General features: G+C 40.2%; 1 protein-coding gene across 6 annotated transcripts in view; it reads right to left on the bottom strand.

Moving 5' to 3' along the window:
- Positions 1 to 10,638: 10,638 nt before the first annotated feature.
- Positions 10,639 to 21,817, bottom strand: part of dclk2a (doublecortin-like kinase 2a) — a 323,983-nt gene continuing 312,804 nt past the window's right edge. For 3 of the 6 annotated variants that reach the window (XM_043699555.1, XM_043699584.1, XM_043699545.1), the window contains one exon: positions 10,639 to 11,304. In XM_043699555.1, coding sequence (XP_043555490.1) covers positions 11,155 to 11,304 — 150 coding nt within the window. In that variant the 3' untranslated portion in view covers positions 10,639 to 11,154. Of the gene's footprint in view, positions 11,305 to 14,583; positions 15,813 to 19,255; positions 19,316 to 21,817 lie in introns of those variants that run through there. The other 3 variants (XM_043699574.1, XM_043699565.1, XM_043699592.1) reach the window with 3 other exon arrangements.

Genomic DNA, 21,817 nt, shown 5'->3' with positions numbered 1-21,817 from the left:
ATCATATGTCATTTTTGGTTTGTACCTTGAGAATTGAATGCACCGTGCTAATCTCCAATGCAAAAGTTAGAATTGATCTGTGCTGCTTTCCAACTAATGCTTCACTCATCATTTTATTGGCTTTCGCTAGTGATACGTCTTTTTTGGACTTTAACAAAGACTCATCAGTAATTTTGAGAATGACCCTGTTCCTGATAAATTCTGGCTTGAAGTTACCATTGTTGCATTTCTCCTATAATCCATTGAGATCATTAATTAAGCCATCTTTGGATTGTCAAATTCAATTATTTAAATGTTGCTCTTTCAAGGATGTTTTTAGTTCTGGCATTGAAGTAATTGGTAAAAGTTTTCAGTATCTGTTATTTCTTTTGTTCTTTGGCAAGGAACATCAGCTCTAATCTTATTTGTGCCTTGAAGTGTATTTACTTGTTCAGCCTCAGATTAAGTATTTAATTTGGAAACCTACTCCAGATCTCAGAAATTGTTTTCTCAAAGATGTCCAATACTGGCCATTCTCTGAATTTTTTTCCATTTTTGCGATTACTTTCATGTGAAATGGGATAAAATGGTGGATTCTGCCTTTTCACTACTTCACTATATGAATTTTGTTGTTCACAGCTTTAATAAATGATTCCTGTTTTAATTATGGCTTTGCTGAATGATTCCAAAATTGTTTAAAGAAACTATTCTTGCCTTAATTGCCGATTTTATACAAAATATCCCATGGTCACAATAAACTCTCCCAAAAGTTTGTCTGTTAGACCAGTTCTACTTAGGCTTTTAATCTGCCTGGTGCTTTTAACGGAATTACTGGTTTTGTGGCATCTGATATATAATTTTGGTCTAATAGTTATAGCGTCATAGAGATGTACAGCATGGAAATAGACCCTTTGGTCTAATCCGTCCATGCCGACCAGATTCATTTCTGCTTCTATAACCATGTCTCACTGTGCATACCTGCTATTGGAAGTAACGTCTGACCTGAGGAAGAATTAATTTTTCAACATTCCCTTTTCCATTTACTCATGGGGTCTCTGGTGTCATTTACCATTGACCTCAAAATCAGGACTGCTCACACAGAAAAGCCTCGCAATGCTACTTGCTATCTGCTTTGAAGTTACTAATTCTCCTTTTGCAAGGATTTATGAACTTACTTGGTGCAGTGCGTTGATGAAGATTGCTACCAGCATCCTCATTAGTAAGAAATTATGTAGCTTGCTTTCTAGTGGTAGAGGTAATTCACTTTCTGGTCTCAGAGAAGAGTCTCTTATATTTAAAATGAAAAGCTCTTTGCATTTTAGCAACAAGTTATAGGTTTCAACAATTAGATTGAATGTTACATGAACTTTGAGGATGTCCAGATTTTACAATTTAATTCATCTGCTCTGTTGATACAACAACACAGTAGTGGACCAACAGAAGTTCTTGCCTTAAGGTTTGTGAAATATATTTGCTGTCTCCTATATCTAGCTCCCTAAATGTCGATACAAGAATAAAAGCAGATGCTGGAAATCTGAAACAAACACAGACAATGCTGGAGGAAGTCTGGACAGGGAAGCGGAGTTATTGTTTTGAGTCCTGCCTGATTCTTCTGCAGAATGCCTAACACTGTAGGAAGAAGGTCAACGTCCTTCTGCACTCTCCTAGTGCAAGTGGCTACCATCACCTCACATGGACTCCATCTCTGTTATTGCACCCATCAAGGCTCTACCACTCTCACCACTACATCTTCTAAACTTACTGCTAACACCACCATCCCCAATACCACTAACCTAGCAGCCCACAATAAGATAGAGTCATATCGATGGTGTGCTGCCTGACATTCAGCTCCTCACCACTTCTGTGGAGGGTACCCTGCCTCTGACCGCTCCAAGCGGCTGACTAAGTCCCCTGAATTGGTATTGGAAGCTGTCTTTAACTTCCTGTGCCAGCATGTGCCCCCTTCCCCTACACACTCTCTCTCTCTCTCTCTCTCTCTCACACACTCACACATACAAAGGTTGTCTCTCTTGATTTTACTGAGGACTGCAGACAACCTTCCTGGCTTTCTGATGGCACTAAACACAAAGGCAATACAGCACTACTATTAGCCAGATTTTTCTTACTAAAGAGCAAAGTACAAGAACTACTGGAACATTGCTCTGGTGCAATTGTAGCAAGCTCTACATGCATACAACTTACAACTTATAACAACATTGGTGAATATAAGTGTACATAACAAGCTCTAATTTAAAATGTGACAATAATACAGACTCAAAACAGCTTTTCAGAATAAGTTATACACAATCAGAATTTTGAGAAGAAATAGAAAAATTTACACTTTCCCGCTGAGGTCACTATGCTATCAGACCAGTAACTGGGAATGACGAAACAGCGGTGACAGCCAATACAGAGGTGGAATAACTGACAGAAGTACAGGAATGCTATAATTCATGATACAATCCAAATGTACATTAAAAAGTTGAAAATATGTAGCATTTTATGCAACCAGCCAACTTCACTCTTGATCCTGCGCAGATGTCCAACTTTAACGTAGAAGGACTTTGACTAACTCCCAGAGAGCAACTGGACCAGAAATGAATCATTGTTGACCAACTGGTGAAAAGGGAAACCAACAGAAGGTTTAGTGGCCTTCCCCGACACATGGCAGAGCTTGAAATGAAGAAACAATCTATTGAAATTATCTGCGAGGATGTAAAAGGGAAGTTTCTTATAGCCAAGAAGAAACAAAAGCCGGCAAGTCAGAAGAAGCTCAATCAAATTTGATGTGGAGTGACTGAGGCTGTGGGGCTGTTTGCCAGTACTGCAGTGAAGAATAACATGACCATAACATCCAGAAGTTGACTGAGCGCGTACACGTTGAGCACCTATAATGTTTTGCAATTATGGTTGATTTCTTAATGCATGACAAGATTAATTATTCCAGCTTCCCTTCATGAAGACATAGTGGAAAGTATATACCAAGGACACTTAGGCATTCCCAGATGCACAGGCAGTGCTCAGTCAGTGGTATGATCCCCAGAGATTTCAAAAGAGAGTGGAGATCTCATATTTCATTGTGAAATAAGCAATTATACAGGATTGTCAAGTCTAGAAAAATCTCCTGTCAATATCGAAAGTAGATCAGAAGCTAAAACTCAGCAAAACGCATGGGAAGAAGTGAATATTGAAAACAAGAACCCATTTAAGATCATTTAGAAATTTTTTACTGATTATGTTCAGACAAGCAATGTCAATACAAAATTAGTGCTGGACAAGCAGCAGCCTTTAGTAATATGATTGAAAATCTGGATAAGTTTATTTCACTAGTTAGACAATCACAATAGGTGACTGAAAACATCCAGCCTCACCAACAAATCAAAGGAGATAACCTGGATTTCATGGCAGCTCAACCATCATCCACTAATTCTGGATGTGGTCAAGAAGGTTGCTCTAAGCATCCAGAACATTGCAAAGAAAAGAGATTACCTCTTCTAATTAGGAAGAGATTTCCCAATCCAGAAATTAATGATTCTACAAGAAAGGTACTTATTTCAACAGGACAACTGTCACCCAAGGTGGGTGGTCACAAGATTAAAGGACCCCTATGAAGTTGTTGAGTATCTGCCTGGGTTAGCAAAGAGTTCCTCTGCAAAGGAAATTCAGGAGGTTAAGGTCATCTGGGTAAAGTAGTGGAAAAGGAATGATGCTCTCTGTGAAGTGTATGTGACAGCTAAAAAAAAAATCCTCAACTAGAGAATTTGCCCACAGTTCAGAACCAGGTGAACAGCCCTCTGGCAAGACCCCAGCCTCCTTCTTAGTACCAAGCAAGTGTATTCTATGAAAGCTCTGACAATGTTCAGATGACTGCAGTTGTAAAGTCAGTGACATGGAGATGGGGTAGTGGTAACTGTAATATAGTCATATACATAATTGGGAGAAAAAGACTTGGGGCTGAGATGTTGTATATGTTAATGATTCTGAAGGGGTTAATATTGATGTTACATTAATTCCATCCATTCTACCTGATGTCACACCTTTGAGTGGAAACAAGGAGTTCTACAGCCCTCAGTAGGAGCAGCCGTATCTGTACCAACCCCTTTAATCCTGATTATTATGTCTTGTCAAATATAGTTATTTGTATTGCTAACATGCAATAAACCTTCTTGTTTTCTCAGAATAATGACACTTCTGTAGATGCTTTGCAGTGATGCTTCCTTTATGACTAATCATTTCATAGACGAAAACAAATATAGCACTACCCTTCTCCTACCTAATAACCTTTCAACTTATTGTACCTCTTCCCTCATACTGCATCAATTCTATTTGCTTCAACTAACGCAATAGCAAGTTCCATTCTCTGTATAAAGACATTCCTCCTAAATTATTTAGTGTTTAGTAGCTAACTTATAGCTATGCTCATTGTTCTAGACTCACCATATTCACATCAACTAACCCCTTTATTATTTTATTGTCCTCTGTCAAACAGGAACAGCCCAGTTGCCTCATTATTTTTAATACAAGAATTTCCCTATGTAACTTTCAGACCTCTGTCTCTTCTGAGACTGGGTATCCCCAAGAAAACTTGGGGCCAGAATTGAATGGCCATTGGGTTGGGTTCTAGGCACAAAATCAGTCCCAGCTCTTGTTCCCTATTTCTAGTAGGAAAACCCTGAACAACTATAGGCTCACTATCTCAAGGAAGTTGAACTAGAAATGTATGAAAGGCTGGTATTTCATTCATCTGTACTGCTTTTTGTACCTGCAACTTGCGCATGTGCAGACAAATTGTTTTGCTTCTCCACAGCTCCTAGGTTTTCCTCATCTGGAAAACAATTTTTGTTCAGTAAAGAATAATCTCATGTTTCAGTCATAGTTTTATCACACTAGTTCTAGCTCCATTTGTAATTTGTTGTATGCATGTACACTGTTAACTGCTTCCTTAGTGTCACCTGCATGCTTGAATATAAAACCCTGAATTCCTTCAGCTAAGCTGTCAATGCATATGGTGAGTGGTCCCATTACAGATTCCTGAACTGCAACACTTGTCACCTCTGAGAAACCAATCAGAGAACATTTTATTTTATCTGTGCTCTTTGTTTCCTACTTCTCATCCAATTACCAACACATGTCACAAGGTTACCTCCAATTCCACTCCCTTTCATTTACGATAATACCTTGTGCAGTTGGTGGCACTAGGGAAGCTAGAAAAAAAGGGATGGAAAATAATTGGGATTCTTCCACTGTGGAATTTCTGATCATTGTGTTTATTCATTGTCGGTATACGCTTAAGGACTGCCTCCCAAGTATCTATACACAGAATGTGACCTTCTGTCCAGCAAATTGAGTGCACTGGGAATATCTTTCAACCATCAAATCATATCAGATGTCTGTGAATGAAAGAAAGTTCAATGAAAGAAAGAGACCACTGTAGTTAATGGAGGAGAAACTTTTATTCTATGAATTTGTAATACAAAAATGAAACCAGCAGCAGATCTGAAGAACAGAAGACAGGACTGAAAGATTAAAAAGTGGATAGATGTAAAAGCTTATTTCAGCCAATGTTTAAGGAACCAGTTCTGACAAATCTACACTTCTGATGACATAGTATCACAATTAGCTAAAATTTAACAGAATAATTTTTGATTGAGAATTTAGTATTCACTAGATGAGTATGTTAGTACCTCCTTGATTCATTAACTGCACTGTATTCAGAAAACTGTAACCATACTATAGTCTTATGACTGGCATCAGTAATATCAGCGCACCAAGTGCCAAAGAGTATCATCAGTAGTGAATGAGTTATGTAGCAGAATTACAAATGCATTTGTAGCATGCAGAATAGTTTACTCAAAACTCTAAGGCAAGGACTATGTTATAACTGCTTATTTTAAAATTTGTAATGTGGTAAGTGCTGAAGAATAGCCAAAAAAAAAACAAATTCATTTAGAAAATTAGTGCATTTCCCTTTCAGGCTTTGCAAATATAAATATGTTTATAAATTATCCCCAATAAATAAAACTCCAGTCTTTTTATTCACATTTGTTGAAACTGAACCTGGTTCCCAACATATACTGGTCACATTCTTCAATGACTTGAACAAAATAAACTTGGTCTGAAAGGCCTTTATTAGGAAGATGTTCGTAGTGATTAATCTGCTTCCAGAAAGGGTTGAGGTATCTCTGGAATTCCTTGAGTGCCAAAAGCATATACTTTCACATTGCTAGAGTTTTTTGTTTCAAAATGCAAATGTACACACTTTGATTTACTATCATGAATAATAATTATACATAAAATGTTAATTATATTTAGTACTTCCCTTCAATTCCAGGGAAAAAAAACAGTTTTAAATGTTAACTCAATAATGATTTTTAATTGGGCAAAGGCCAATATGCATGAATCTGTCAAGCCATGGGTCTAATACTCTAAGCTGCGTGCATAACTGCATTACATCTGGGAATGAATCAGTCACTTAATTTATATGTGAGTTAATTAACTGCTGCACAGTTAAACATGTACCAATCTGTTCAAGTACACCAAGACATTGTGCAAGGAGTGCATTTAAACAACTTAACCTTCTGCAATGAATCCTATGGAAATGTAATTTACCACCTGCAATTTTGCTGTCAATATTTCCCTTATTTGATTGCCAGGCACATAACAGAAAAATTGAAAAGTACATTGCAATTTTAACCTCAGTGTGATTTAACAACTCATTTATGAAGCCATCATTATTGATTTGCATATTTACACCTGTCTTCCTGCGGCGGCCAACTTGCTGCCTCAATATTGGGATCAAGTCAAAAGACAGTGGGGTCACAAGGGATGTTGGAAAGTTGATGCCCTTGTTTTAACTGCTCTCGTTTAGTCTGCACAGGTTGTGGGCAAAGATTTTTAGCTTGGAATTTGGCCTTATATCTGACAGAACTACTGTAGTGACTAGAACCATTCAATTTAATGATGCCGAGAAGTTTTAAAGAATTGTACAGCATAATGGATGCAAGTAACCATGACAACCAGTATTATCATCAAAGTTCCCTGCACAGTGCTGTAAACTCAATTTACAGGTCAGCAATGCTGACAGGGATTCTAGTTTCCAATTGCCCTCGAGAAACTGATGGTTTAGCTTCCTTCTTGACCCTGAGACCAAGTGGTATAGATACACACGCAATGCTTCACAGGGGGTGTGTTCCAATGACTTTGAATCAATGACAGTGAAGGAGCAGCAAAATAATTTTGAATCAAGATAGTGTTTCTTGGAGGTGAATCCATCTGCTACCATGGTTCTTCTAGATGTCAGTAGTTGAGGTTTGAAACAGGTTGTCAAAGAAGGTTAATAAGTTGCTCCAGTGTGTCATGGAGTTTGTACACACTGCTATCACCATATGTTAGTTGTGGCGAATGTAAATGGTTACAGTAGTGGTATCAATTAAGTGGGCTGATTTGTCCTGTATTTTGTGAAGTGTCTTGAGTTTTTAAATTGGAATTACACTCATCCAGACAAATAAGAGTATTCCATCACACCACTGATTTGTGCCTTGTAGATGTTAGACAGGCTTTTGGGAGTCAGGGGTGAGTTACTCATCACAAAATTTCTAACCTCGCACTTACTTTTGCAGTCACAGTCTAGTTAAGTTTCTGGTTAATGGTGATGCCTAACATGTCAATTGTTGGGAATTCTGTGATGGCAAAACTGAGAACATCAAGAAGCGATGGTTATTTCTTTGGTTGGAGATGGACATTGTCTGATACTTGTGTTGTATAAGTATCACTAGAAACTTATCAGTCCAGGCCTAAATGCTGCCCTACTTAAGTATCTGAGGAGTCACAAAGTCCATTGAAAAGTGTGGAATCACCAGTGATTATCCCTACCTCTGAGTTTATAATGTAGGAAAGTCATTGATGAAGCAACACAAAAGTGATTAGGCCTACCACACTGCCCTATGGAACTCCTGCAGCTATATCTTGGAGTCAACCTGACAACCACAACTATCTCCTTTTGCACTAGGTACAATCATATGTAGTGGAGTGTCTTCCCCCGATTCCTATCAATTCCAGTTTTACTAGGGCTCCTGGATACCATGCTTTATTAAATGCTGCCTCAATGTCAGGGACAGTGACATTTACCTCACCATTTGACTAATGTGGACTTTCTGGAATGTAAGTTGAATGTCAGTGAGCAGGTGAATGCTGTGAAAGTGCTGCTTAACTGGACTGTCAAAAACATGTTCTGTCACTTTGTTGATGACACTGGAGTGGTAGCTGGTCCATCTGGACTTGTTCAGCTTTTTGACAACACAATGCACCTGGATGATTTTTCACATTGTAAAGTAAATATCAGTGTTCTAGCAGTTCTGGAATAGCTTGGCTAGAGGCACGGTTAGTTCTGAAGTATGAATCTTTAATCCTATAGCTAAAATATTGTCAGGGCCTATGGCCTTTGTTGTGGTCAGTGGCTTGAACAGAATGACTAAGCCAAAAGGAGGTAATGCCAATTGTATGAACCATGCTTCAGAATCTTAGCTACTTTGTTCTTGCTATGGGGAAACACAATACTCAACATAGCTCAACTTCATTAGATAGCACAAAATTCTTCACAATGTTCTCCACTTGTAAGCATTCCCCAGCAAATGACTTGTTTTTTTCTGTATGAGACAAATTAGAACAAATCTGCAGTCTTTTCAATAAAGGGACCATCATAATTAATCCCATCCTCACCTGACATAGGTCAATGGAATACCATTAGAAGTCAAGGTGCCTGTTCCATGCTCACACGCCAGTTAGAGGGATGAAGAGATGTTTGTGGACTTGATATTGGTGGCCCTTACCATGGACAGAAACTAACTCTGGATTCCAATGGTTGTTTCTTTTAGCAGCAGAAGACCAGGAGGACTATTATAACCTACTGCTGCAGTATTAGGACACAGTTCAAAGCAAACTCAGAAATAGTCAATTGGTTTGGAGGTGGAGGTGGGAAGTAAAATGCAAACCTGAGAAATCTCCCCAACCCTCCAGGTATGTATCTGAACCAGCCAATTAGGGATCTTTATTAAACTTTTACTTAATTTCCACAAACGCCATTTATCACAACTTGGGGAAGGAAGCAGCTAAATGTTCTCCCAAATCAATGGCATCTCGAAACTGAGCTTGGCTCTCTCAATTTTCACTTCCATGCATCAACTGTTGTAGCCCTTTCCACGAGATATCCCATATCACAGCTGCATGTCTGATGGGAACGAGCTAATGAGGTGTTTACAATTCTATTTTAATCTCGGTTTAGTGCAGGATTGTTACCGTTTATCATTGAAGATTTCCTTGGGACTTCTACACCATTGCTGTCACTTTGGCATTAGACAATTTTCCCTTACAGACGGAGTTTCCATTGAACTTAACGCTAACAGGAGATACTCTTGAGAAAATTGCTGATGTGTTTAACCGAACCATTTTGTCCCCGAGGGCTGCAGATTGCAATCCCGGCCAAACCCAACACTGTACCCCCCAAAAAGATTATTTTCTCCCTTGACCTCATTCTGTCCTCCTATCCGAGACGCAAGGTAACCACCGTGGAATATAAATTCATAAATCCAGGTTATCTCACTCCGAGGGAACAAGTGATCACTTCTCAGGCGGGACCCGGACAGTCAGCACCGACAGATTCTTACATCTCGCTTGGAGATGATACTCTAATACAAACTACTCGTCATTCAGACCCTGACACACACAAACACGTTCAGATGAGATGAGACGAGACGAGTGAACAATGATCTGGAACAGGAGTCTCATGAGGTTGAAATGAATTGCATCGTTCCCCAGCCTGCCCACCCAGTTTGTGCTGATTCAGGAAAGAGGCCTGGAGACTTTTGAGTGTCCCTGTCGGTTGGAATTTTATCTGCAGACATTGTTTCTGGGATCTCGAGCACAGTTCCTTGCCCGCCGGTTTACTGCATCCACCTGCACTTTCATGGAAGACTTGCAGAGACCCTCAGGAAAATGGTTACAATGATCTCCCCACCCTTTTTGCAAATAAGTCTCTGGGAAGCAAGCGGTGTCAAGGAATGATTCAGAAATCACAAGTGCCACTCCTGGGGCTATTAGGAAAGTTAAAGTGCATCAGGTTGGGATATTCCTGCCTCCGCAGGGATACATGTTGGCCTCAGCATTGGGTCCCGATAATGCAAATGCTGATTTTCTCCGCTGCCCAGTCCATCCTGGAGAATAAGTCTTTCATCGATCTGGCGGTTAGCAACGATGAGAGTTTACCACCATTTTCTATTCATCAATTACAGAAATCATTTCCACTTGAAAGACACCTAGGACCTTTCTCTCAATTTAGAGAGCCGGCTTGTCTAAAATTAACGAAACCAATTACTGTATTTTCCAACCGAGAACCAGCGGTACTGTGTTGACCTGGTTTCACCAGACTCGTTTATTAAGAAAATTAATTCTCAAGGCGCCGCACAAATCAAGTGACCAACTTCAGGCATCCCTGTGCTCGTTAGTCTCTGGTTAAACTGATGACCCTGATTTTTGCTCCTGATCTGACATCATAATATCGACAAAACAGCTGGTGGCATCCCCAGCACTCAAAACCAAAACACCTTTCTCTTTCTGAGCAATCGATGGGAAGGTTTTTCGGAATCAGAGTACAGAAACACCAACTTTTGATTTAATTTTAATTAAACGTTTGATTTGATCACGATTTTGAGCAATGCATCTTGTTTCTACATCTCATACTGGGTAGACAGCGCCGTCTAGATTAGAACTATTTGCTGATGAGCATGGTGCTTAAATCTCATGATGCAAGTCAACTCAAACCTGGGGTTGGGGAGTACAAGTAAGTCCAGTCCTCAATCCATTACCAACTCTCTGTATTGGACAGCATTCAATCTCACTCTGAGCTGCTGACACCCTATCTCACTCGAACACACTTCCAGCTATAGGAGAGCACAAATTCACACAAAAACCAAGTTTCCAAGCACGTCCTTTTAAAATTGACTCAGCTGTGGCTTCTCTTGTACATGTTTAGATGTTTTTAAATCGATACTGTTTTGTTTCTTAAAAGCCATAGTTTCTAGAAAGCTGGATATTTTTAAAAAATTCCTTGAGGTGTGGTTGTCCCAGATCTGCAGGACATACACAGACTGGGCAAGGGCGTACGTGAGGGACAAGACTCGTTCAAGATGGTTTGGGGGAAATGGACATGAGGCCAGACATTGAAGCATCCGCGCCAGGGGACGTCCGAACCGTTTGCTCCGGACCAACTCCTTCAATATCTCGGTGGGGCGTACCACTGAATATCTGACGTTCTTTATCAAGAGCTGTGTACTGGAAAATAAAAAAAAACAGGAAAGAGAGAATGAGCGAGCGTACAAAACATAGAATGAGCTTGATGTACTTAACATGGATTATGGTGGAACTACAAAAGGACAGCAGAGAGAGAGAAAGACAGTCGCCGTCATGAGACTAAATTCCTGAAATTTCCTCTCCAGATTACAGATGGTGTGACTTAAGGGAAACGTGCTTAATTCAATATGGTTTCGCTTTATTCCATGAAACCAGCTGGATGTGTCTTTGGCGAGAGAATAATAAGTTGTCTGATGAGTGTCACAGTGTTGTGTAACAATTACAGCATTCTGGGCAAAAGTGAGGACTGCAAATGCTGGAAGCCAGAGTGGACCTGACCACGTTCGTCCACCTAATGTACTCTTTGCCACCTTGCCCCCTAGCCCCACCCCCTATCCCCATTTACCTCTCCACCCTGGAGGCTCCCTGCCTCTATTCCTGATGAAGGGCTTTTGCCCGAAACGTCGATTTTCCTGCTTCTCGGATGCTGCCTGACCTGCTGTGCTTTTCCAGCACCTCTCTAATCCACAAATTACAGCATTCTGGCCGTTTCTGAACAAATCCCACACTGAGGTATTCTCACTGCCTGGGTGCATTACTTTAAGATATTGTCATTCGAATGTTAGACGTGTTTGGTATATATTAGGTAAAGTGTAACAGTTTTCCATGACGTGTTTAACGCACAAGTTGCTTTGCTTGCCAGCATGGAAAGAAATAAAAACATGAAAGTGATTACTCACCACTCTGTACCAGTCGGTCAGGAACAGGCCAACAATGGAGGAGCAGCGAGTTCTGAATAGAGGAGTTTTGCCTTCATGTAAGAAATTACATCTGGGAAAAGCTGTAGGAATGGATTGGAGTGATGGTATGGAATGGTTGTTTATGAGAGTTTGAATTCAGTTTGCTGGGTCATAGGAAGGACCAGGGTGATGGACACACAATATTTTGTACGCAGTCTGAAGTAGTTATGATATTTCCAATGGATACAAGATGGTGGTTGTGGAAGGGGCAGGGGCGTTGGTGCATGGAAAGTCAGATTTTACTGTTATAAATTACAGTAATGAAAATCCTGCCAGCAGTAAAAGAGAGATATGGATAAAAGGCAGATTTTTTTGTAATGTTGGATAGACTGCCATTCATGGAGACATAGCAGTGATTGGTACCAATGTAATGGAATCAAGGGTACAAAACATCACAAAGGCTGCTAGCTTCCTTGTAAATCTCCAGTGAAATGCAAGGGTATCCAAAGATTGTAGTTTCTCTGGAATCTGCAGTCAGCAATTTATGTAGTTTCTTAGACTAGTTACCAGAAGTGGTACTACCTGTCCAACCATATATAACCTGAAAAAGAACTGGTCATATTCTCATTGTATCATTATACAGGAGACCTTGGTGAATGTGAGGATTCATAAATGACTTCTCCCTGGAATGGTACATCATCCACATGTGGGATCAAAGCCAACTCAACAACTGAGCGATCAAACACATTTCAATTCATATCAAGACTATAACATAACATAACATCAACTGCTCCTCATTTTCTCTCATTCGATGGAAAAGTATTCTATCCTGCTGCCAGGTAATAACAGTACTGAAATTTGTGAACTTAGTTTATTTCTGGATTGGCTCTATCAAACAGACATTCTATGGTTAGAAACCAGGCTTAACATTGAGGTCTGAACCTCTTAACAGCAGAACTATAGAAAGCCAATTCATCTTCTGGATGGAACAGAAAGCCGTGTTGGATAGGGAAGACCGTATGGGGAGTATTTCTGAGGTCTGTTGGTGGTGGCATTGAAGTTTAACTCAATAATGCTGGTATTATTTCCAAATATGTGGTGTTAAGGCACAAGTAATTCAACCAGTATAGTTCCCAAGAAAACTTTTCATAATTTAAATTTTCTTTTCTAATTTCACCCTCTCCTGAAAAGTTGGAACAGTGGTAGGTGGACAAGTTTCTGCATTCAGTGGAACATGGCAGTGCAAAATTTGCATTTCTACAAAGCAGAGTTTTTAGAGAGCTCAGGCCCAGAAGAGAAAACGCAATTGATTTGTTTGATTGGCACATGATTTTATCACAGTATGATCACATGACAACAGAAGGGATATAACTCCTAATGACTATTGTAGATTTCTATTAAACAGAGAGTAACAGCTTCAGGTGGTTCTCAGTCAAAACTTTTTCAGAGTTGGTGTCTGTGTGGCAGCTTTGGTGATCTGCTCACTGTATTTGTAGCCACTGACTGAGAGAAGGTGGAGTGAGGGATGAGCAAGTGATCGAGTGCCAGAGTTATTTGAATGCTACTGTTTCCCTCAGGCCTTACAGTCCAATCTAAAATGCTAAGATATTTAAACATACAAAGGCAATTTTTTTTTTCACTCAGCCTTTCTATGGATCTCTCAATATGGAGTTAGTAATGCTCCAGGTAACAACAAAATTAATTCCTAGTGCATGGCCAACAGTTGGAAGTCCAACTAGAAATCATCCTACCTTGTACCTTTTAGTACAAGAATCTAACAGTACATAACATGATAGCTTTATGATGAATCACAGTTTCTCAATTCACTTGTATTATTATTTTGCATGATTGCCAAAGTGGTACAGTTTCCAAGAAAAATATTCAACAATTTTTCTTTTAATTTGTGGATAGCAACTTGTAGAATCATACATCATTTTCATGACAGAGTTATCACGCATTCAAATGATGCATTTTGATGGAACCTGTGCTTTCATTGTGACCCTGTAAATAATCAAAAAGGATTGTAAGACATTGCTCGAATAAGGTGTTCCTTTTAAAACTTTGCCCCCTTATTTTAGCATGAATTGAGTGGATCATCCATGTCATATAGAAGACTTCTTAAACACAAAAGAGTTCAAAGATTAAAATGATGTCAAATAGCATGATTGTCACACTTCACTTGTTCTCATACTGTACAGAGATTCAGGATTAGTTGGATTGCTAAATGAAACACATCTCCTTGCACAATGCTGTTCCATGTCAAAATTAAGACTATAAAACAGGATTCATTCACTTAGGCAAAACATTGACAAATCTAAATGTTAAATTAGTTGTATGGGGAAAACATGCAGGGCAAATATCAGTAATTCCAAACAGTTTTTCCTTTTTCCCTACATTTGCAGTTATTTATTAAAGGGGAGAACAGTGTTCTGAGAGCAGTGCTGATGCAGTTAGTACGTGCCACAGGCATTTAAACAATGGAGCAATGCAGGTGTAGGAAGAAGCAATGGCAATAGATTCGTCACAGTTCAGACACATTTATATTTGTATATCTTCAAGAAAACACACCACAAATGTGGCTGCAAATTATTTTTTCAAATCAATTCATCGTACAACTTGTCGATTATGGATTCCAACTCAGACATTTCAATGAATACATAAACCTCGACGTATTTCTACAGTTGGTAGCAAAACTGGAGTGGGAAAGTTACCCAATTTTGGTCATGTTTTGTTTTGTAATTACATCATGCCAATTATTCGCACAGATTTTATTTTAGAAGATTTGTCGATGGAAACAGGCAGCCGTTGAAAACATTTAAAGTGATTCCGGGTGAAGCAGCCCCTCCTGAAGTATCTGACTCTCTTCTGTGCTGTACTAAAGGACAATTATTACAGCTCATATCTTGTTGCAACATGCAAAATACTTGGCTCTCAAGAACTGTGCTTTAATGAAGATGGAGTGCAATTATATTTACTAGCTAATAGATAAACCTGCAATTAAAAAAATCACTGATCACATAATCATATCTTAGAGAACCAAGCATCACATGAACATAATACATAATGCAAAAGCACTCTAACAATCAGGGCTAAATTAAACATTTATGAAATAAGGGTCATAGGTTTAGTGGAAAGCAAAGAATCTTTAGCAAAGCTTTTGACATAGCATCTGTAGCAATTCAGCTTTGCTAACACCAGATGGCACTCAAAGACCACTCTGCCCACGAAATAATGTCAGGTTGTCTTCCTTTTTTGGAAGTTCTTGGTTTCTTCTGTTATTTCTGAAGAATTTTAATACCGGTGCTTATCTTAAAACCAATTCTTGTCCACATACAGTTATGAAATATGCTTTTGGCTTTCAAATCAAGAGCATGAGGTCTATTATGTAGTAGATTTTTTCAGATGTTCCTGTCAAGTATTCAGCAGTCCAGAAATTTTGATTCTTGAGTGAGTCTGAGGTGAACTTAATCCAGTACAAGCAACAGATAAGAAAAATGTGTGCTCTCCCTTAAATAGCAGCATCAGCCTGAATCCACACCATGAAAAGTTCTGCCTTGTGTGAGCTGAGAAAGCTTTAAAAAGAGCTGTGAGGCACAAGGCAACAGGCCATGCAAATTTGAACCGGCTGGGAGTTAGTGAATGATCACCCTGCTAGGGAACTGCGTTCTACACCATGGTGTCGTTCCAGGTTAGTCCATTGTCTCAGTATGAGGACTGGAGCTCCTCACCCTCTCCCTCTTATACTTCAAACTGTCAAAAAAAAGGAACATACAAAAAAAAAGACATCAAGGCCAGAAGAAAATGCTGGTTAGAACTCCAATCAATTCCAAATCTGCTTTTTTGGGTTTTTTTTCACTCCCATTCAAAGACTTATTCAAACTAATTTGCTTGCCCTCTTCCCTGTCTAAACTGCCCCTTACCTCATACAATGAGTTGCTTGCCATTCTGAGACTCCAGCCAGAGGCTGAATGGGAAAACTCTTCAAGAAGTGCACTGCTACTTCTGTGTGCGAATCCACTGGGTCAACTCACTGCATTGTTCAATATGTTGTTCATCATGGCTTTATCCAAAAATGGAAAAACTAGAATGTTTGGTATTTCCATGAGTTTCTCCTGCCTTAACTCTGGTAGAAATCCTAACTCTCCAAGCTTCCTGTTAAAATCAGGAGAACCACCCATGCCTACTTATTATTTCACTTTTGTGCCAACCTCCTTCTCCTCACCACCACCACCTTCCTCCACTGCCAACCCCAGATATCACAGGAGGTCTACCTTCGAATCTTGGTGCAACACTGGCTTGGCATTGCCAGCTGAAGCCAGTGTTCCAGGTTTCAGCCTCACCATCAAGGAGGAAAACAGTAAACAGGGACAGGATTTCTTTTTAAACATCCTCCGCGTTATTTATCCATTATAGAAGCTGATAAAATTATGAGGGACATGGATAGCATAAACAAATTCTTTTCCCTGGGGTCAGGGAGTCCACAACTAGAAGGCATAGGTTTAGGGTGAGAGGGGAAAGATATAAAAGGGACCTGAGGGGCAACGTTTTCACACAGAGGGTGGTAAGTGTATGGAATGAGCTGCCAGAGGATGTGGTGGAGACTGGTACAATTGCAACATTTAAGAGGCATTTGGATGAGTATATGAATAGGGAGGGTTTGGAGGGATATGGGCCGGGTGCTGGCAGGTGGGACTAGATTGGGTTGAGATATCTGGTCAGCATGGACGGGTTGGACGGAAGGGTCTGTTTCTATGCTTGAACATCTCCATGGCTATGACTCTAGTCACACTAAGTTTCAGTTGGCGATGGTCTTGAGCAAATGAGAAACTAGAGGAGAGGTAGACTCTTTCAGACCACTCTCACTCTTACAGCTTTCATGGACATAACCACTTTTAGTCCAGACCAGTGTCCTGTTCTCATTTTATACCTTAAAGGATTGAAAGTGGAAGAGGTGGTTGAGTGGAATAATAGAGTCTGGCCATTGTGCTGTCCTCCTAATGTCTGGATGTGGACACTAGGAAGGGAAAACCTACCCCTTGGGTGGCAGTGGAAGACTTTGTTGGGACGTAGCAACAGGCTTCGCTGTTTCTACCAGTATCAGACCTGATCTTGACTGAGATAGTGGAGGAAAGACCAAGCCGTGGAACGCATCCACTTCACCAGAAGGAAGCTGGAGGTGAAATTGTAAAGGTTCCAAAACTACTTCAAGAATAAGTAATTCATAGTTATCCTGTTTTTGAATAAACTGGGAGAACTGAGACCTGCATTAATGATAGCTGAGTTCAGAGGCAGAAAAAGGAAATATGAAAAGCAGCCCATAAAGAGTTCTACCAATGTCATGCAGAACCCACATATCTTACATAACATTCAGTAATGTCATTGGACATCAAGAATTCATAATATTTACACAGCTACTGACTAATAAACACTTAACACAGGTGTACAGACCAGAAGGTCTTAAATCTTGATATCAAATCTAAGTTAGTTACTCTTTGACACAGCACTCCTTGAACTGGTTTTACTTGTAAGGAGAGGAAATTCATCAAAGGTTGTTGCTCCTGACAACTACCCAGTAACCCCCGCTGGAAGTGTGTTGATTGAGCAGTGTTAGAGTGCATTTTGTGATGCAGTTTGTGATTCAATAGCTTACTGACACTCAAAGGCTTAGACATGAAGATTGTATGTTTGGATAAGGCACTCAAGGGTAACTGGGGGCTGAGCATCTGCAACCTGCAGCACACAAACATAAGGTCAAAAATAAATGAATAACTTCACTTAATCATTTTCTATATTCTCCTCCTATCATAGTTCCTTTATCCTTCACGAGACTACAGGTATCCAAACAGAGGGTAGGAACCTCAATATGGATGGATTGAAACCAGAAACGGTAGGGTGAGGGGAGTTGGGTGATATGGTGGGACTTTACACCTTAAAATACTGGGACATATGATTAAATAAGAAGGGACTGTAAGTCAAATCATAAGAAGGGACTGTAAGTCACATCACTAATAGTTGTAATTTAAAAGCTATTACAAAGCACAACATGCGATGATAGTAAAGAGATCTCAGGCTGTCAAGAACTTGAAAGTAAAAATTCTAGACAGCAGTGAATTTGTATAAAGGACTGGTCTGGATCTAGTGCAGAACTGCCTCCTTCTCCTCATTATAGCGGGGTATCTGAGAATAGGAGAGGATGCAGCATATAACAAATAGCTTAAACAGAGAAGGTATTGATGTGGTGTTAATTCCCAGGCTCATGCTCTAGGTCATGGGTTCAAATGCTATTATAGTAACTGGTTAGAATTTAAATTCAGTTAAAGGTCAGGAATTGAAATTAGTCTTTACAATAATGAGCATGAAGTCACTGTCAATTGTAAAAACCCATCTGGTTCACTAATATTCTTACCTGGTTTGGCCCATTGATTCCAGATCCACACCAAATAAAGTAAGATATTAAACAGGCATCTCAGCTATGCAAAACAAAAGGCTCTAGTAATTGGGAATGCTTGTACTGGTAGTCTTATTGAAGTGTTTAAAAATCTAATGGGTATGGACAGGCTAAACCCAAATAATATTTTTAACATGATCACAAACTACAACACTATATCCTCAAGCTCAGTTGAGTTATTTGCTATCACTTGACCACAAAGGAAGGTGAATACATGAAGCAAACTACTCGGAACCCCAATGGCCAGAGGGAACTGCAAATTGGTCAAGAGAAAAAAAATAAGGAACATGAGGGATACACCAGTTTTCAATTCAGAGACCAGTCAAAGAAAACACCAATGGTGTTGTCCATTTGTTCCTAAACACTGGGGCATCTTCCATTTCTGTCTTCAATGTGTCCATGTAACTCTCTGAAGAGAGGTACAATTTTCAATTAACAATCATCTGTCTGCAGAAGTCTCATGAAACTTGGCTGATAACAGGTTCAAATGTAAGATCTGAACTTGGAGAGTCCCTTGGTTAGGATCCTATCACTGGAGCTACCAGACGACATGTGCTGCTTTTTGTTTTAATGAGATCTGGCCTAAAAGCGATCAGTACAATGGTACTGCAGTGGATTCCAAAAAAGTGAACAAAGAATATTTTTTTTTCCATCTTCAACATTTTGATTCCATACTGATGTAGCACCTAACAGAAGAAAACAGCATTATCCCTTCCAGTGCCATCAATTCCCATCTCAGACCTACCTTATGATCTTCTAGTGTCCATAAAGGATATTAATCATTGCACTGCACTTCTTGCTGCATCTAGATAATCAAAAAAAAGGGCTGACGCCTGTCTTTTTAAAAACAGTGATACATGGCAATCTTGTAAAATAGCAATTTCAAAACTACTATTTAAAATATATGATCTGCCATTCTATCAGTAAATCAGAATGAGAAGCATTGATTTTTGTCTCTCGCTTACTGAGTGGATGCAGACGCTCACACTAACTTGGGAAATATTATCCATTATTCCTAGAATCTGCAGCATCTTTCCTGATGTCCGCCTCTAATTCTGGAAATGTTCAATGGAAAAATAGTGCTGTGTGGTAGCACACTGAGCCTCTGATGATGACATATGGAAATGGTGACATAGAGGTGACAGAGAGGTGACATAGAGGTGACAGCGAGGTGACAGCGAGGTGACAGAGAGGTGACAGAGAGGTGACAGAGAGAAAGCTTGTGGAAGTTCTACTTCAACAAATTTGTCTACAGTATGTAATCGGAAATATTGAAAGGAACAGTTTTTGCCCCCCTCATTTATTTTTTCAATGAATTGTTGAGTTAATCAAATGAAAGCTGAGTGTTGTGGGCTCGGTAAGACTGTAAATTACCCTCAGTTCCTCCAATAGCGTTTTTTCTAGATTTTTCTGAGCTTCACTCACCTCTGGGCTTTGGAATTCTCTTCCTAATTCCCTCCAACTTTGCAGTCAAAATCCTGACAAAGATCCTTTGTTTCCAACCATCTCTGACATTTTTTTCAACCTGAAGCCACCTCTTAGCCTCCCATTGTCTAAGTGTTGTAGGTCCACTTGCTGCGTGCGAGGGAAAAACTATACAAACATTAATTATTATTGGATGAGGCACTCTCACACTGGGGACACCAACAGCTGCATTTTTCTCTGCTGCATGTGCTGGGCTTTTTTTGGGAGGGGGGGGGGGGGGTGGGGTGGGGATGCGGGGAGGGGGAGGAGGAGAAAGGTGGAAATAAACTCCAAGACAGCTTCCCAATGCAGTCCAGGCTGTTGTGAATGCCTTCAGGGATGGTGTGAAATCAGAGTCAGTCACCATCCCACGCGGATGAATGGCCAATTATGATAGAGAAGGATTCTGCCTTGACTTGCTGCCTTAAGGGAGCCCTTCACTCTCACTGGAAGCTCCAGCCACGCGGGGCCCAGTGGTTAGTACTGCTGCCTCAGCACCAGGGACCTACCCTCGACTCTACCCTCGGGAGACTGTGTGAATTTTGCATGTTCTCCCGGGGTCTGCGTGGGGGTGCTGTGTCAGGTGCTGTGAATTCCTTCGAAAGTGCAAAGATGTGCCGGTTAGGTGGACTGGGCATAGGAAACCAGGGTTACAGGGACAGGTAGGGGGATGGGTCTAGGTGGGATGTTCTTCAGCGGTCAGTGTCAACTTAATGGGCTGAATGGCATGCTCCCACACAGTTGGGATTCTATGATTCCCTATGGGGAGCTGGGGGGGGGGGTTTGGGCATTAAAACCAGAAGCCCAATTGCTAAGGAGGAGGTTTTGAACATGGAAGGTCTCACGCACAGTCTGAATTATTCCACCAGTGGAGTTTCCACCTGCTCAATTCAAGATCCACCAACTTTGGTGTTCATCATTTTAAAATTTCACAAATGCCTCGGAGGGCACCCATATAGAGACACCATCGCAGCTCCAATCCTGCCTCTGCCAGTAGGCTGGCCGCAGTTCGAGAACGGCATCTCTGTGATCGAGCCCCTCTATCACATGTAGGCAGCCCATTTTCTCTGCAGGCCAGTGTGGAATCAGGATCCCTGTCTGGCCCTGATCCTGGGCTCCTGAAACTTGCACAATTCCAGCCTACACTCTCAGTATCAAGTAGTTCCAGGTTCATTGGGTAAATGAAACTCTTCTATCACCCTCCGCCAACTATGATGCCTCAAATCCAACCCGAGAAGAGAATCAGTCAATGCAGCACCTCCTCATTCTAACTCCCTAACATAGCCATCCCTATTGAATGGCAGGTGCTGATTGTGCTCAAACTGTGAATGTTTCATATTAGGGATCCACACTCACTTATTACCAGGCTATTCAAATTCAGCAGAAAGGAAAGATCACTTTTACTAAGATCAGATGTGATTTGGCAAAAAATGATCTAGAAATAACAACTTAAAGATAAGTCATTGTTAAACATAGTGGGAGATAGTCAAGGAACAGAGAGTGAAGGTTCAGAACAAAAGTTTTCCTTCAAATAAAAAGGGCAGGATTCCCAAGCCTTAGCAACCCCTGAATGTCGAAGAAGATATAGAACAGGAAAAGGCAAAAATGAAAAGCCTGTGCCTGGTATAGTAAGCTTAATCCTAATGGACAGCCGAATGCAAGTGCAGGGTGAAGTTAAAGAGGAAATTCGTTAACAAAGACAGAGCTTGAAAATAAAAATTAGCAAGTGAAATTAAGGAAACCCAAATACGTTTTATCAATACATAAAGAACAAGAGGAAAGGAAAGAGCTTATGACCAGATATGAAGAAATATTAAATTAGTATTGCAGAAAGTGAGTAAGA

The sequence above is a fragment of the Chiloscyllium plagiosum genome, chromosome 1 (assembly GCF_004010195.1).
Source record: "Chiloscyllium plagiosum isolate BGI_BamShark_2017 chromosome 1, ASM401019v2, whole genome shotgun sequence".
In the NCBI taxonomy this organism is placed as follows: domain Eukaryota; kingdom Metazoa; phylum Chordata; class Chondrichthyes; order Orectolobiformes; family Hemiscylliidae; genus Chiloscyllium; species Chiloscyllium plagiosum.
This window is presented reverse-complemented; position numbering and strand designations above follow the sequence as displayed.